Source organism: Echeneis naucrates, chromosome 15, assembly GCF_900963305.1.
Source record: "Echeneis naucrates chromosome 15, fEcheNa1.1, whole genome shotgun sequence".
Classification (NCBI taxonomy): domain Eukaryota; kingdom Metazoa; phylum Chordata; class Actinopteri; order Carangiformes; family Echeneidae; genus Echeneis; species Echeneis naucrates.
In genome coordinates, this window is record NC_042525.1 from 4,833,792 (window position 1) to 4,848,084 (window position 14,293).

General features: G+C 40.4%; 1 protein-coding gene across 2 annotated transcripts in view; it reads left to right on the forward strand.

Annotated features, from left to right (window-relative positions):
- LOC115055286 (phosphofurin acidic cluster sorting protein 2-like) overlaps positions 1-14,293 on the forward strand; it is a 38,697-nt gene that overhangs the window by 15,565 nt on the left and 8,839 nt on the right. For both annotated transcript variants that reach the window (XM_029520985.1, XM_029520986.1), the window contains exons 2-10: positions 919-1,006; positions 6,085-6,174; positions 7,846-7,971; positions 9,847-10,009; positions 11,286-11,377; positions 11,488-11,568; positions 11,917-11,976; positions 13,338-13,489; positions 13,694-13,787. In XM_029520985.1, the coding sequence (XP_029376845.1) occupies positions 919-1,006; positions 6,085-6,174; positions 7,846-7,971; positions 9,847-10,009; positions 11,286-11,377; positions 11,488-11,568; positions 11,917-11,976; positions 13,338-13,489; positions 13,694-13,787 (946 nt within the window). The remainder of the gene's footprint in view (positions 1-918; positions 1,007-6,084; positions 6,175-7,845; positions 7,972-9,846; positions 10,010-11,285; positions 11,378-11,487; positions 11,569-11,916; positions 11,977-13,337; positions 13,490-13,693; positions 13,788-14,293) is intronic.

Here is a 14,293-nt window from a genome sequence, read left to right on the forward strand (position 1 = left end):
CCAAAATATAGATTTGTGAACAGAGCACCGTGCTGTCGTCTGTTGTTCTTCAATTTCCTTTGTGCTTAAATGTGATGAGTCTTTGTGAATCATACTTGCCTAGCTGGGAGTGCCTGAATGAAACTATTGAGTTTTGCTGAGTTTCTCTTAAGGAGAGTGGGTGACTATTTGTTTACATTGTCTTTCCTCCACTCCTTTGATTTGATTCAAGCTGAGGCTAATCACAGTTTAATGCAGCAGGACTTCTGGGAAAAGTGGGTCAAGAGGAAGTTTGGCAAACGTGGTTTAGGAGTGTTTGATTTTTCAGTGGAGTGTCTTTCTGTAGGGGCAGAAATGAAGACGGGAGAAGTTGGTGGAGGTGAAAGGAAGGGTGACTTATTTACTCATTTATTTTATTTTTTTAGGTCATTAATTGTTGTGTGCCCACAACAGGGGCATTAGTGAATTATTCACTGAACTTGCTGTTGTCCTTGTATCTCACCCGTTCTGGATCCCAGTGACAGCAACTGTTGTCTACCAGTAAGAAGTCCAAAATGCATTTAGCTGTTCATTAAAAAGTGACAGTTTGTTTTGTACTTGTTTTTATTGTTTGTTTTAATTACATATTATAGAGAGTATGGCTCGTTGTTTAGTAGCACTTTAAGTGCATCTTCCATTTACACTGATTGTTCACTTGCTTTCTCTGCAACCATTAAATTATTCCTTGCTGTCACATGTTGTTGTTGTTTTTCTTATCATACCTGCTGCCTCAAAGGAAAATAGAGACACATAGAAATAAATTGATGGAAGCAGTAATTGCTGTTTTGTGTGATTTGCTTCTCTTTCCCAGGTGCCGCCGTGTGTCATTAAGGTGTGCTCACATTTTGTTGGTCATGGTACTAATCTGTGTGTTCTTCCTTCTTTGGTTCTTTTTCACAGGCTCTGCACCCTCACACTAAAAAAGCTGGTTGTTCTCAAAGAACTGGATAAGGAGCTGAATTCCCTGTCTATAGCTGTCAAAATACAGGTGGGTGGATTAATTTCCCTGTTGTATGATGTAAGTCACAGTCTGTGGCTCCTTTGTTAGGGCAATACAATGTAGACCATAATCACCAAGAATAGATGATAAGACGGACTACTAATCCTACCAATTGATTTAAAAAATCTCCATAGGTGCACAGGAAGCTCTAATGAGTCACATCCACGCCAGGTGCTTTAAATAGCAAACTAGCATTACTCCTCTAAGCAGGAGCATTAGCAACTTAAGGCAGATTGTGTATCTTCTGTGACTACAAATAACACTAACTACAGAAACTACAAGTAACAATAAAGTCTTCTCAGTATTGAAATGTTTACAAATATATTTTTCACAAAGCACTACCTGAGTGTTTAGTTTGCATATTTGACTTTCCTTCTCTCTGTCCTATTTCCTATATTTCTATACTGTCTGATCTGGTAATAAATGCATAAAATCGCCCAACAATTTATATATAAAAAGCAAAACAAAACTTAGTATGCCAGTTAGTTGGTTGGATGAAAGGAAATAAAGTACAGTAAGTGCAGTGCAGAGATAGCTTGAGGCCACTTTTGTTTCCTTCCTTCCTACCGTGTAGTAACACGTTCCTGTTCAATGGTAACAACCCCCCCCACATCATTACCCCTATATGGATCTCAGATTATTCCCAGAACACAGAGAGAGCTTTGTGGAAAGGTGGCATTCAGTATCGCTCTCTCAGCATAATGCTTCACTTTACTGACGTATTGTTGGCAGAGAGCCAGAGATGTTGTTTTGACTTGTGAACGTCCCTCCTCCATCGGTGTCCAGGTGTGTCTTTTTGTGTGCATGTAGCTGTGTGGGAGATGGAAGACAAATAAAACATTGGAGAAAAATACAGTAGTCTATTAGGTTTTTGTTGTTTGTTTCTTTTTTGAGAAGCAGAAGGGCAGCTCTAACATATACCCCAGAGTTTTAGCAGCAGAGCAACAGCTTGCAAAGGGCTTCAAAGTGATTGTTGGTTGACATGCAGTCAGTCACTATTTCAAACTTGGAAATGAGAGCCGCTAAGCTCTCTTGTGTTTAGCATTAATGTAGGTGTTGTGAAATCAGTCATGTGGCAAAATGTGACACAGGTGATAGTAACTGGTACACTGACTACCTCTAATGTGACAAAGCATGGAAAGCCTAACCCTAACCGTAAAGTATTCAGACAGGCTTCATTATTTTAAAAAACTGAGCAGTAAGCCTAGTGGCAGTTGTAAAGATGATGGTCCGCTGCTTCTGGAGCAGCTGATTTATGAGAGAAAGACCAGTGAGTACAGCTCCAGTGTTCGTACTCACTAGGCTCAATAGAGTGAGTCTGCAATTAGTGTATGAAAAATACGGTGCAACATTAATCTAGCAAACAATTAACAGATTATTTAGTAATTAAAACAACACTGCACTTTAGTAGTATTTTTCATTTTATGAATTTATTATAAGGTTGTAAGTATGCTGTATCAGAATTCGCTGCCATATAACCACTCAACTGGATCAATGCATAACCACATTCAGCGCAGCCATGTAGGCGTTAACCTGCAAGGCAAGAAGGCTGCAAGAGCTAGCATCGCTAACCTCAGCCCCTTGCAGTAAACCAAAATGAGTAACTGCTGGGTCTGAAAAGGAAAATCAGATCATCGTGGAAATTTCTGTTTTATTGAGCAGTAAATTGGCCATTCCAAACACCCCTTATGTTAAGTATGCACAACATACATTTTTAAAATGTGTAATGAATGAAGAAGATATGTATCAAGTATTGACTAGTGACACATTTTTTTCTTGCCTCAATAATTGACATTTTCCCCTCACTGTTAATACTCTCCTCCTCATTATGAAATTAGAGAGAAACAAATCACTACCACCACCGCCACCCCCCTGTAATGTAATCCTGAAGAAGAAAGCAACCAACCGAGTGTGTCTTTATCCATGAGCTACATTGTCTCAGGAGCGTGAAATCTCTCAATTTCTGCTGAGCCGCCCGGAGGACAGCCGAGCAAAGCTCTGTTCGCCACAGCTCCGGAACTGGAGCATTAAATGCAATTTCCACCAGGTTTAGTAAGGGAGAACAGAGACGCTGAAGGGATAAAGAGACAGTTGGAGGAGATGACGGAGGAATAAGAAGGTTTTGTTTTCAGACAGTGAATTACAAAGCTTCATTACCGCATGTCAGCGGTTCACTGTTCAGCATACAGTGGCCGTCTCTTTTCTCTCTCATCAGGCCTACATACACACACAACCACAATAATGGCTAACCATTTGGATGGTTTCCCAAAGCCACAGCAGTAGGGCTGATGAGTTTGCAGTTTAGTCTGCAGGAGGCTCTGTTCCCTGGGAGATAGTCTTCTGTCTCTCACCCTGGAGACTGCTGGGTCACTTCAAGTAGCTTAAGCCCCCTCACACAAACCCCAACGTCTCTTTCTGCACATTTGGTTGCAATGTGGTATACTGCATGTGCACTACAAAGCTATGCATTTTATGCCCTGCGTTTTCCAAATGCACTTGACAGAGTTTGTAGCCAGACATTGATGTTGTTGAATTATGATAGGAAAGGCATGCAAGCTGTATTTCAGAGAAAACTGCTGTCCGAAGCATTTCCATTTACAGCACACTCAGATATGATCCAATTGTGCATATGTGTGTACAGCAGTGTATGTTGGGTGAAAGCAGAAACCGGAAAAATATCCTTTAAAACATCTTTAACACTTTTCCATGTTGAGCACTTTTTCTGACCCTGTCTTGCTGCAGACAGGGGAGAAATTTAGAGAATTAAACAAGTTTTGAAAAAGCAACTCAGAAAAGTGTAAAGTTGAACTTGTTTTCCCCACAGGCATTTGGAGCTTGGTAGAGGGGCTGTAACGTTCCCCATCTGGCCCCAGACAGACAGTAGAGAAGCTTGTAGCAGGGCAGAGAGGGTGGGGGGAGTGGGGGCGCAAGGACATTCAGTACAAGCTTTCCTTGCCAAGGCTCTGTATTGTTAATGCATGTCAGGCAGTTTGAGATTGCAAGCCTTTTGTGCCTTGATTCATTGTGCCAGCCACTGAGCATGAGAAAAAAGCACATACAAGGCCCCTTTGTGGACCTCAAGTTATTAGCAAGGTCAGACTCAGAGTTTTATCACAATTTTTTTATTTTTGTACAAAATTTCTGCTGCAGCTACCTTAAAACGTCTGTCATCTTGTCTTTCTGAGCAAACGGAGTAATTGGTCGGAGACTAAACATGCTTTTACAACTGAACACTTTTTAAATTCAACAAAGCTAAATATCCTTTATTCACATGTTTTCTCTAATTCCTAAGCCTTGTTTCATGTATTTTCCATGTGAAAATTGTGAATTTAAACATTTAAAGTTGCTCTACTTGTTCTTTGACTGGGATGTTTTCAGTCTTCTGGCTCTCTATTAGCGCTCTATTTGAAAAGTAAAATCCTTTCAACAGAATACACACAAAAAGAACTCGAGTTGTTTGTACCATTTGGCAGACATCACCTGCTTGTGACATGATATTCCTTAATTTACGGACACAGGGATATTTTGCGTCACAGCACAATTATTGATGCCAAAGCATTTTATTTTCAAAGAGCTTGTAGGAATGGAGCACATTTAACTTTTTTGTAAACAGTATCATGGATATTGTGTTATGATGATAAAATAGCGTAACCATGACATGTTAAAATTATTTACCAGAAATGAAAGTGGAGTTTTGAAAAGTTTGTTACATTAGACTCATTATCTGTGATCTTTTATTTCCATAAGAAAACTTGTTTGTGCAGGGTCAGTTCTGTTTAGTCAGACACAGCGAACTATAGGCATCTGCTGGCTGAATAGAGGGAACAGAGAACTTGAAGCGAGGGTATGTACTGTATGCCATTACTGTAGGCTGTGACAGACCCTTATAACTCACTCTGACTCATAAGTCAGGAGCCTTTGGGCATTTGTTGAGTCTGTTCTACTGACAAAGACTTTCTGTGGATTTTTATTTATTTTTTATTATTATTCTTATTTGTCTTTTAAGTCATTCATGTAAGTGAAGCACCACTGCATTTTTGTATAAAGCTAACCCTGGCATGTAGCATCTTGTGATGATTTCTCAGTACACACCCAACCATTTCATTTGGTGTCCCTTACATGATTCAGCAACTCCAATGATATTAGGATCCTATGTCGTACCTACTTCAATGGACTATTAAAGACACTCTCCCCAGGGTATCAGGACAGATACAGGATATCCTTGCTGCTCCGCGCTGCTACAAAGTCTTACTTAGTCCTTTTGGCAAGTTTGACTGATACCTGAACAAACTCCTTGAGGACTTATGAAATTTTTACAGCCGTTGATGGATTGGCAAATATATTACACAACAGATGTCTGTCTTCAGCTCTCACAGCTTGACATAAAGTGGTGAACCCAAGACTTTACAAGCTGTTTCTGTTTTCCACTCACACTTTTAATCTATATTTCAAGATCGTAAGTGATCTGAAGAATTAAACCATAATTTCAGATGGAACAGGACACATCCACCGAAGACACAGTGTGTCGGTGTTTGGATTTGGATTTTGGATGAGGCTGCCACAACCCATGACATTTAAATCCCTGTGCTGTTTGGCAACAACAACTTTGTAGCAGCTCCCAGAATTAGCTGAGCTGATGAATCTCTCCTAACCAGAATAACAAGCATTATGTAATAAAACTAAATATACTCTCAAATGGCAGCTTTGAAAAGTGGCAACAAAATGCTACAGGAAACTTTGAACGGATGTTGGGTGACTTCTATGTTTTCCTGCAAAGCAACCTGTCAGAATCACATTATTCGACCAGATTGGTGTACAGATATTGAGTCACCACATATTGTTATGGCAGTTCAAAAATTAATATCAGTTGAATGTCATATCTCAAACTCTGTGGTATTACTTAATGAAATACCTTAATGTAGTGGCTGAAACAGAACATCCTGGTGTATGTGAATGTAATTCATTCTGGTAGCTAACACAACCCGAAACCTTCCTATGAATAATAGTCTGTGTGCAGCATTTGTTAGTCTGCTTACAATGAAACTTCGCTCTACTTTGTCTTTCAGGGTTCTAAGCGTCTTCTTAGATCAAATGAGTACATCCTCCCACCCAGCGGACTGATGGAGACAGATCTGGAGCTCACATTCTCACTACAGGCAAGGCATCTGACGTTACACTGTGAATTCTCACACTGATATAGCAGCTTGTGTATTGAAGACTTTAGCCACACTGCTGCCCCCTTTAAGTCCTTTGCTGTTAGCTTATTTCCCAATAGCCAAGGTTTTATGTTCAAAAGATTTGCATGCATGTATGTATTAACTCTCGTTTAAGCAGAGGGGAAATGGTGTGTTTTAATTGGCTGGTTTTCCCCAGTGTAACCTTTCTTTGTACAGAAAATCAACCATCACTGGAAGTCACTAAAAAAGAGCAGGATTTTCACATACATGCTTAGTAACAATTTGCACACTAGAGTAGCAAGATGGCTATAAAGCTGAACTAAACCAGAATAAAGTGTGGAGACCAGACATGGAAGCTAAAAATTATTCTATAGACGAGTGACACCTCAGAAAAGCAGAGGCAAACTACACTGGACATGAAAGCTCCTGCAGTGATGTTCACCCAACCTGTGAAACTTGGTCTTAAAAGCTATTACTGTGTGAATACCATAGGCCAAGAAGGTATGAAAAATTCAATGTGAAGTTCAAGTTCTAGCAGTCAAGTTACAAAATGACTCAAGGAAATGGTCACGAAGGAAGAAAGGAACAAATGTGAGGACTAACTGCAGTCCTACAAAGAAAATAAAGTGACAAGTGATGTGCAGAGTGTTCTCCAACAGTTTGGCCACAGTTGAACAAACACACTACAGAACAACTTTTTTACAGTGGATGTTTCAGTAAGGTAGTCCACCAGAATCTGGGTTAATCAGAGTGCAGTGGGAGTGAGGCTGTATACAGTATCGGTGTGAACTCATCATTTCATACAGTCCCATGCAGTCAGCATCCTGACTACAGACACACTGACAGTTTGTACATGATCGGATGACACATTGGGGAGAACTTGAGTGAGCCAAAAAGATTGTAAGGAAAACACCACGTGGTGAAACACGACCACTCGCTACGCCTCATTTATGGTAATAACCTTTGGTTTGTCCAGTCGCCAGTTTAAGCAATGAAATCCAGTAACTATGATAAAGAAAATAAGTTTTCTGGAGTAGGTTTAGGATGATATGACCATAGCAGAATTTTTTTGTGAAAACCAATCAGAACCTTAAATAAGGTAATTATAACTCCTAAAGTTACCCTGTAGAAAAATAAAGGAGAATGAACAGAGATAGCCACACTGTCTGTTCTTCCTCATAGCAGTTCCTAATAACAGTTTCTATTTTGTTTTTTCCCCTTGATCAACTTATTTTTAGTTCTTTTTATTGTGATATGATTGTATACACCTATCTGTAGTGTATTTATAATTATAAACAGTCCTTCAAATCCCCCCAAAAAAATGAAGTGGGTCAGCTCATCAGTTTCAAAGGACATTGATGGATCATGAAATCTTGACTAATACTTGTGCTTGAATGTGATGTAATAAAGAATAAAAATGTAATGAATAAATGGTAACCCTGAAAATGGCAAATTTCAGGGTTTAATATATATATAATAATAATGATATATGTTATGATAAATATTAATATACTGTCCTTTCCAATAGTTTAATTTCTCACAGGACAGCAAAAATTTTATGTGATGAAACTGTGTGTGGGTTCTCCAAATAAATGATGAATATGTCCTGAAGTCTGCTTTCTTTATCTGACTTAATTTTATTCTTCTCAGTACCCTCATTTTCTGAAGAGGGATGCCAACAGACTGCAGATTATGCTGCAGAGGAGGAAACGCTACAAGAATCGAACCATCCTGGGCTACAAAACTCTGGCTGTAGGAGTTATCAATATGGCTGAGGTACAGTGCACTGATTCCACCAAGGCATCACTTTCAATCATGCCATCTCACATTTCAATGTCCACCATTTCAGTTCTCTTAATAAACATAATTTCGCTCTGAGCTTGTGATTACATTCTGCTGTTCTCTGACAGTGACTGACATGGCTATTAGTGGCTTTGTACCCACGTCTTATTACCAAAGAGGGGGCCTCTTGTGTTGCACATCATTTCAGCAGATTCATGCTCATCACACATACTGCTATGTGAGATTATGGGGCCATCTGGAGCTGGCTTCATATGCACTTTTCTGCAAACAGTGTGTTCAGTCATGCTATACGGAAGTAATGGACTAGGATATGTTATGTGCATAGAGGGTATAAATCCGACTGTAGATTTTTCTCTACAGTAGACATACTATTAAGTTCTTTTTTATTATGCTGTGACCTTGAACCAGTAGGGACTTATCAGTTACATCACACCACATGGCCATTTTTTTCCTTCTCTAAAGTGGCTCTACTTGCTATTGTCGGTGTGGAGGTCACAAATCGAATCCTCTGGCTGCTGTTAATTGTCCTATTCTGTGGGTCATTCACCAGCAATAACTCTGGCTCCATTCAACATCGACTATAAAGCATGGCACGTGTGTTTAGGCTGTGTGCACGATTGCTATTATAATGGTGCAGGGTTTCACACAGAATTAGGTGTATTTGTTGCTTTTGCTGGGTAGAAGATGGCTCCACTCATGTTTTAAGTAAGCACTCCAGGATATTTTGAGAGTACATACACAGTGAAAAAAGGATTTTGTAAGATACTGGTCAGTCAAAATAGTTTGCCCAAGATATAATTAGTTGGGTGTTTGTTTGTAAGACATCAAGATAATAATAGAGCTTCAGATACATTGAGCATCATTATTGTCTGGAATGGAGAAATTCAGGTAACATTACCAGTGCTAATTACAGCAGCTGATGTGTCAGCCATGCTCAGCCAAAGATATTTGCCGGGAGTAGCCCTGGGAGAATGAGAGACTGACATCCCAAAACAAGACTAATGCGTTATAGTATTTTAAACACCACTCCGTGGTGGTGGTGGTGTTTTGGGGCTCGCTGCAATGAAACAACCTACAGACCTCAATGAATAAAATAGGATTGGCCATTATTGGGTTTTGTTGGGTAATTATGTTGGCATCTATTGTACAGCAAACTCTCTTGTTCCCTCATACGGGATCTGTTGGAGCATTATGTGGGAGGAAGTCACTGATTGGACTTTGCATTCGAGTGCACCCCTGCCAGTGCTTGAGAAAAATGAACCTATTCCCCACACAGCAATTCATCAAGTGAAATATTGAAAGTACCCCCCAGATAGTGCTTAGACTGGAGGCTCATCCCTTCTCATCAGATCCAAAACAGTTTATACAAACTGTGTTACACTGTTTGACCAGTTGATATGAGCAAATGGGCTCAGCTCATTTAAGCATTCAAAATGGAAGAGCAAGATTTATTTCAAGGTAGCATAGCTGTCATCTTGTAATCAGTGGATAAATTTCTGTGAGCATAAAGCAGTGTAACAGAAGCTATCTCTGTCAGTATTGGCTCTTGTAGAGGGAGTTACAGTTCTCCTGCCACACTGATAAAGAAATCCATGATCCATGCTGCTTTGACATGACTGAGTGATTGAAAGAAAGGAATTATACAAGGCATGAAGCCATCTGAGCTAAAGAGGGCTTATTGTTGATACAGATGAAATCCAATTTTATTTGTTCAAGAAAAAAGAATATTATTAGGCACTATGAGCTGGAGGGACAAAATTAAGCCAAAGTATCTTATATAAGTAGGTTTTTGTTATTTAAAGTCTTCAAATCGATGCTCAACCTCAATGTTTATCATCCTGTGCCCAGGTGATGCAGCACCCAACAGACGGAGGACAGATTCTGGGTCTCCATAGCAACGTGAAAGAGGCGCCAGTGCGTGTGGCAGAGATCAGCGTGTACTCTCTGTCCAGCCAGCCTATCGACCACGAGGACGGCAGCGGCCAAGTTGGCCGCAAGACTAAAACCTCAGGTGGGCACAGCCATCTCCCATCCTGATACACGGATCCGTTAACCAGACCTGTACCCATGCTGCCCAGGCCAAGTCCTGTCTGTAATTTCAGCCGTCACCTTTGGGCCGGCCCTTCCTGCCCAGGCCTCTCTCTTCCCCCCTTCCACATGGCTTCTATTTCCCATCCGTGCATAAACTCTATTAATCTCAAGCCAACCTAATGCCAAGGATATGTTATTCTCTTCAGCTATGGTTGTAATGTTGATTTGAGAGTTGAACAGATGTAGGGCCTATTGCCTTACACTGCATTAATATCGGGTGAGGGGGGAATATTCGGCCCTGCTCGGACTCCCTGCCTCCATCCTGCTATGCTGATCCCTCACTGTTCTGGATATTATTAAGGAGGCTGCTCAAACATAACAGATGAGCTCATGCACAAAGTATTATACTAGTGTCACTCTGATGGGAGGGAAAGATGTTTATCTTTCTCTTCTCTGCAGCGATCCTTAATAACATCCATTCCTTCAAGGAACATAGAACAGGATGTTTCACAGGCAAAAGGAAGTCTGAATTAGCTGGTAAGAAAAGGAAATCTTCCATCACCTGATTTGTCCTAACCTGTCAAACGGGAAGAAAAAGTTCTTTAGGCAGTTCTAACGTGAAATCTGTCATAAAAAAAAAAGAAGTTTAATAAAATACTCTAACTGAAAAACTATTGTAGAATATTAGAGAAAAGGGCTCTAAGGTCTAATTTGCATATAATTACAGTTTCAATCCATTATATCAGTCAAATATAGCTTCTAATTAAGTGCTTAGAAAATATTTCATCTATTTTGTTCATTATTCTTACCAAATCATCAAAACAAGTCATTTCTGAAGAACTGAGTAGAATAAGAGTGGATATAAGGCAACTTTATCCAAACAAGATGGAAAATTATCCTTGAGCTCAAAGATAAAAGCTGTGAGAAATGAACAGAAGTCTGAAGTCATAATTTAGCATCATTTAGTAAAAGTTCATTTTTAACAGCTTTTGTTTTTTAAGTGTCAGGATTCCATACTGAATTCAAGAGGCTTGACATTGCATGGATTCTTCATTCCGAAGAGAAATTGAGTTGAAATGAGGTTGACTTTGGATTTCTGTTATTGTTTTAATTCACCAGGTAAACCGCAACTCTCCCATTCCAAGATGTAGAAACACGTGTCCTGTTGGAAAGCTGAAATGTTGTGTTGCTACTTTAATACTTTTCTTGAGTTCTTTCTCTGTATTGAGATGTTTTTGTGTATGTGTCTACCTCAGATCGCTCTCCAGACATGGACAATTACTCTGAGGAGGATGATGACAGCTACTCATCGGAGCAGGAAGCCAGTGATGATGCAGTTCACGGCCAGGTCCGTACAAGAAAATACTTTAGAGTACACAAAACAGCTTTTTACACACATGTAGAAATAGAGGGCCAAGTTGATATGGAGATATTTTATCCCCCTTCTCTATATTTTAGGATCTTTATGATGAAGATGATGAGGTCAGGAAGCCCAAGAAGGCGCGAAGGAAAATGGTCCGAACCACCTCAATGACCAGGGTTAGGCTTATTCTACTACATGGACATTTATGTTTGCCAATCATTGACTATGAGAATAACCCAGGAAACTTGTTTTTTGTAGTACAAGCTTTTAAGAGAAAGTACACAGTGTTCTATTTTTTTCAAGCCATTAGGACGATGTGGATGAGCTTGGAAATGAACACTGGGTTCACTGGACTGATTATAATGGTCTTTACATAGAGTGGCTGTGAATGAGTAATCCAGTGGACAGTAACTGGGAGACATGATAAGGCTGAGTGCAGCTGTCATGCTTTAATCATGACAGCTATCTCCTTTCAAAGGGGTTTGTTTTGTCATAACTTCATAAAATGTATTTTCTTGTTGCAGCAACCTAACTTCAAGCAAAAGTTTGTGGCCTTACTGAAGAGGTTCAAGGTGACGGATGAGGTGAGTTGGAGCAAGAATAAATGTCCCTGTTTTGATTAGAACAAACACCAGAGATTATATTCAGTGTCAAAGCACACAATGTGGTGAAATTTAGTGCATCCGCCTGGAATTTCTCTGTCTTTGTATTGAAGCCTTTGGAGGCTATGAAACATATCGGTTACTAAATTGTCCTCAGGGCAGGAGAAAACAATCTTGTTATTGACAATCTCAATAGCATAGTGCTATATTAGTTCTAATGGGCCCCTGAATGTAAAATAACTGCCTATGACTGCAGCAACAGAGCTCCAAGTACTTCTGTCCTCCGCTCATGGATGTGTGATTCATATATTGCCATTAGTTATAATTCGTATGCAGAATCCATTAGTGGCTTTATTCTCCAGCATTTAATGTAATGATAAATGGAGGCTCGTGTGCTTCTTCTATCTCGCTTTATGTACTTCTTCTTGAGTCCATGTGAATAAATGTTTCTGGATATGGCATAAAAGCTTGTAATCAGGTCATCAGGAGGATGACCATTTGTGCCATTTGTGGGCAACAACTCAGAGATGTCCATTAGCACATAATCTCTGTATGGCCATCATAAATATAATAATTACCAGTGAACTGTGAAACCTATAGAAGTAAATGCTTCTCCTCCTCCTCCTTTCTTATGTCATAACCACAGCTAAGATCACATCAGCAAAGATTATGTTTAACCATGTGGATTTTCAGACTGATCTGGGATTTGCTCTACCTTTTCACTTTGGATTTATTTACTGGAAACAATCAGCACCAAGAGACCTATGTAAGTAGTTTAGCCTCACGTTGCCTGTAGGCCATCAGAGTTTTGCTTTGCTTTGGATGGTTCTGGAAGCTCCAGGTGGCCGGATGAGCTTTTATCACATTCCCTGTCTCTAATCCTTTCCTTGTGGTTGGGCTGTGTGCAGGGCTGCAGCTCTATAAATACATAGCCAGGAGGAGGAGAGGGGACAGACTGTGTTTATCTGCTCCCTGCCAGCTCCTGCACTTATGGAGTAGCATTAATCACCTGATTAGTCCTACAAGCCAGACTGTGTGCTGAACCTATGATATACATCCCCACTGTGCAGCAGGCAGATCAAGGCTTAGCACCTTAGCTTTCTCCTAGCGCTCACTTACCTTTTAATTGGCCTGCTTAGGGAATTATTTATAGCATAATTTTTACCCTTTTGGAGTTGTCCATGTTTTTGGTGCTTCTTTAAGCTCCATTAGTCCAGCTGTGAAGGTGATTAGCTAATGCACAGCACCGGCACTCCCTACATTTATCTAATCCATGGTCATAATTACAAATGGCTGATTACAGAGTGTTGATGTGATGGCCATGTGTTTATTCTGTGTGGTAGGTCCTGGACTCTGACCCTGTAGATCAGACCCAAGAAGTGGAGGAGGATCTGGACTTGCTCTACGACAGTCTGGAGGTTTACAACCAGAGTGACAGCGGGCCAGAAATGGAGGACAATGAGAGCGTCCTGAGCACACCCAAGCCAAAGCTCAAGTATGTCTGCACTCAGCCCCTTTAACGCCATATTCTAGGACCTGGATTATTTCTTTTCACTACTTGAAGCAACCATTTTATGCATGAAGAAATATGATTTATTTATAGTTGACACAATGCAATAAATTGTAACTTTCCCCTCAAGTAGAACTGCCCATTGTTTTTCCAAGTTGTTAGTTTTCAAGTATTTTGCTTGTTTTTCAGGCCGTTCTTTGAAGGAATGTCTCACTCCAGCTCACAGACTGAAATTGGAAGCATACACAGCCAAAAAAGTCAACAGAGAGAGCTGTCGTGCCCTGTAAGTCGACCACCAAGCACCAAGTGTTACCCCTCTGATGCCTTTAACCCCCGCTGTTCACCCATAAAGTCTGCTTCTTGATTACTTAGGAGGCTCTTATTGTTAACAGTGTTACGTAAAAGCATCGGCCCTGGGCACTGTTTAAATGTCTGGCAGCTGTCTGTGCCTATTGTGGTTCAGGGATTCCCAAGGCTCATACTACAGTGAAGATATTCTGAGCATGAATGCTATGCAGCTCACCAGCTCCTGTCCACGTAAAAAAGGACAGGGCCTGTGGTCCTTCCCCTGTTCACCCCTATAGCCTGCCAGTATTTATAGAGACCGACACTGAATGACCTCTCCACCACCATCAACGCACACAGACACAACTCTGCTCCCATGCTCCGCAACAAGATGGGATGTAGCAATCCCTGAACTCCTACTCAGAGATTTATGGGCCATTGGAAACAGCAAGGGCAAAGAAAGAAAGAGATGTGTTGAGTCTGATGGTGAGAGAGGGAGCGCTG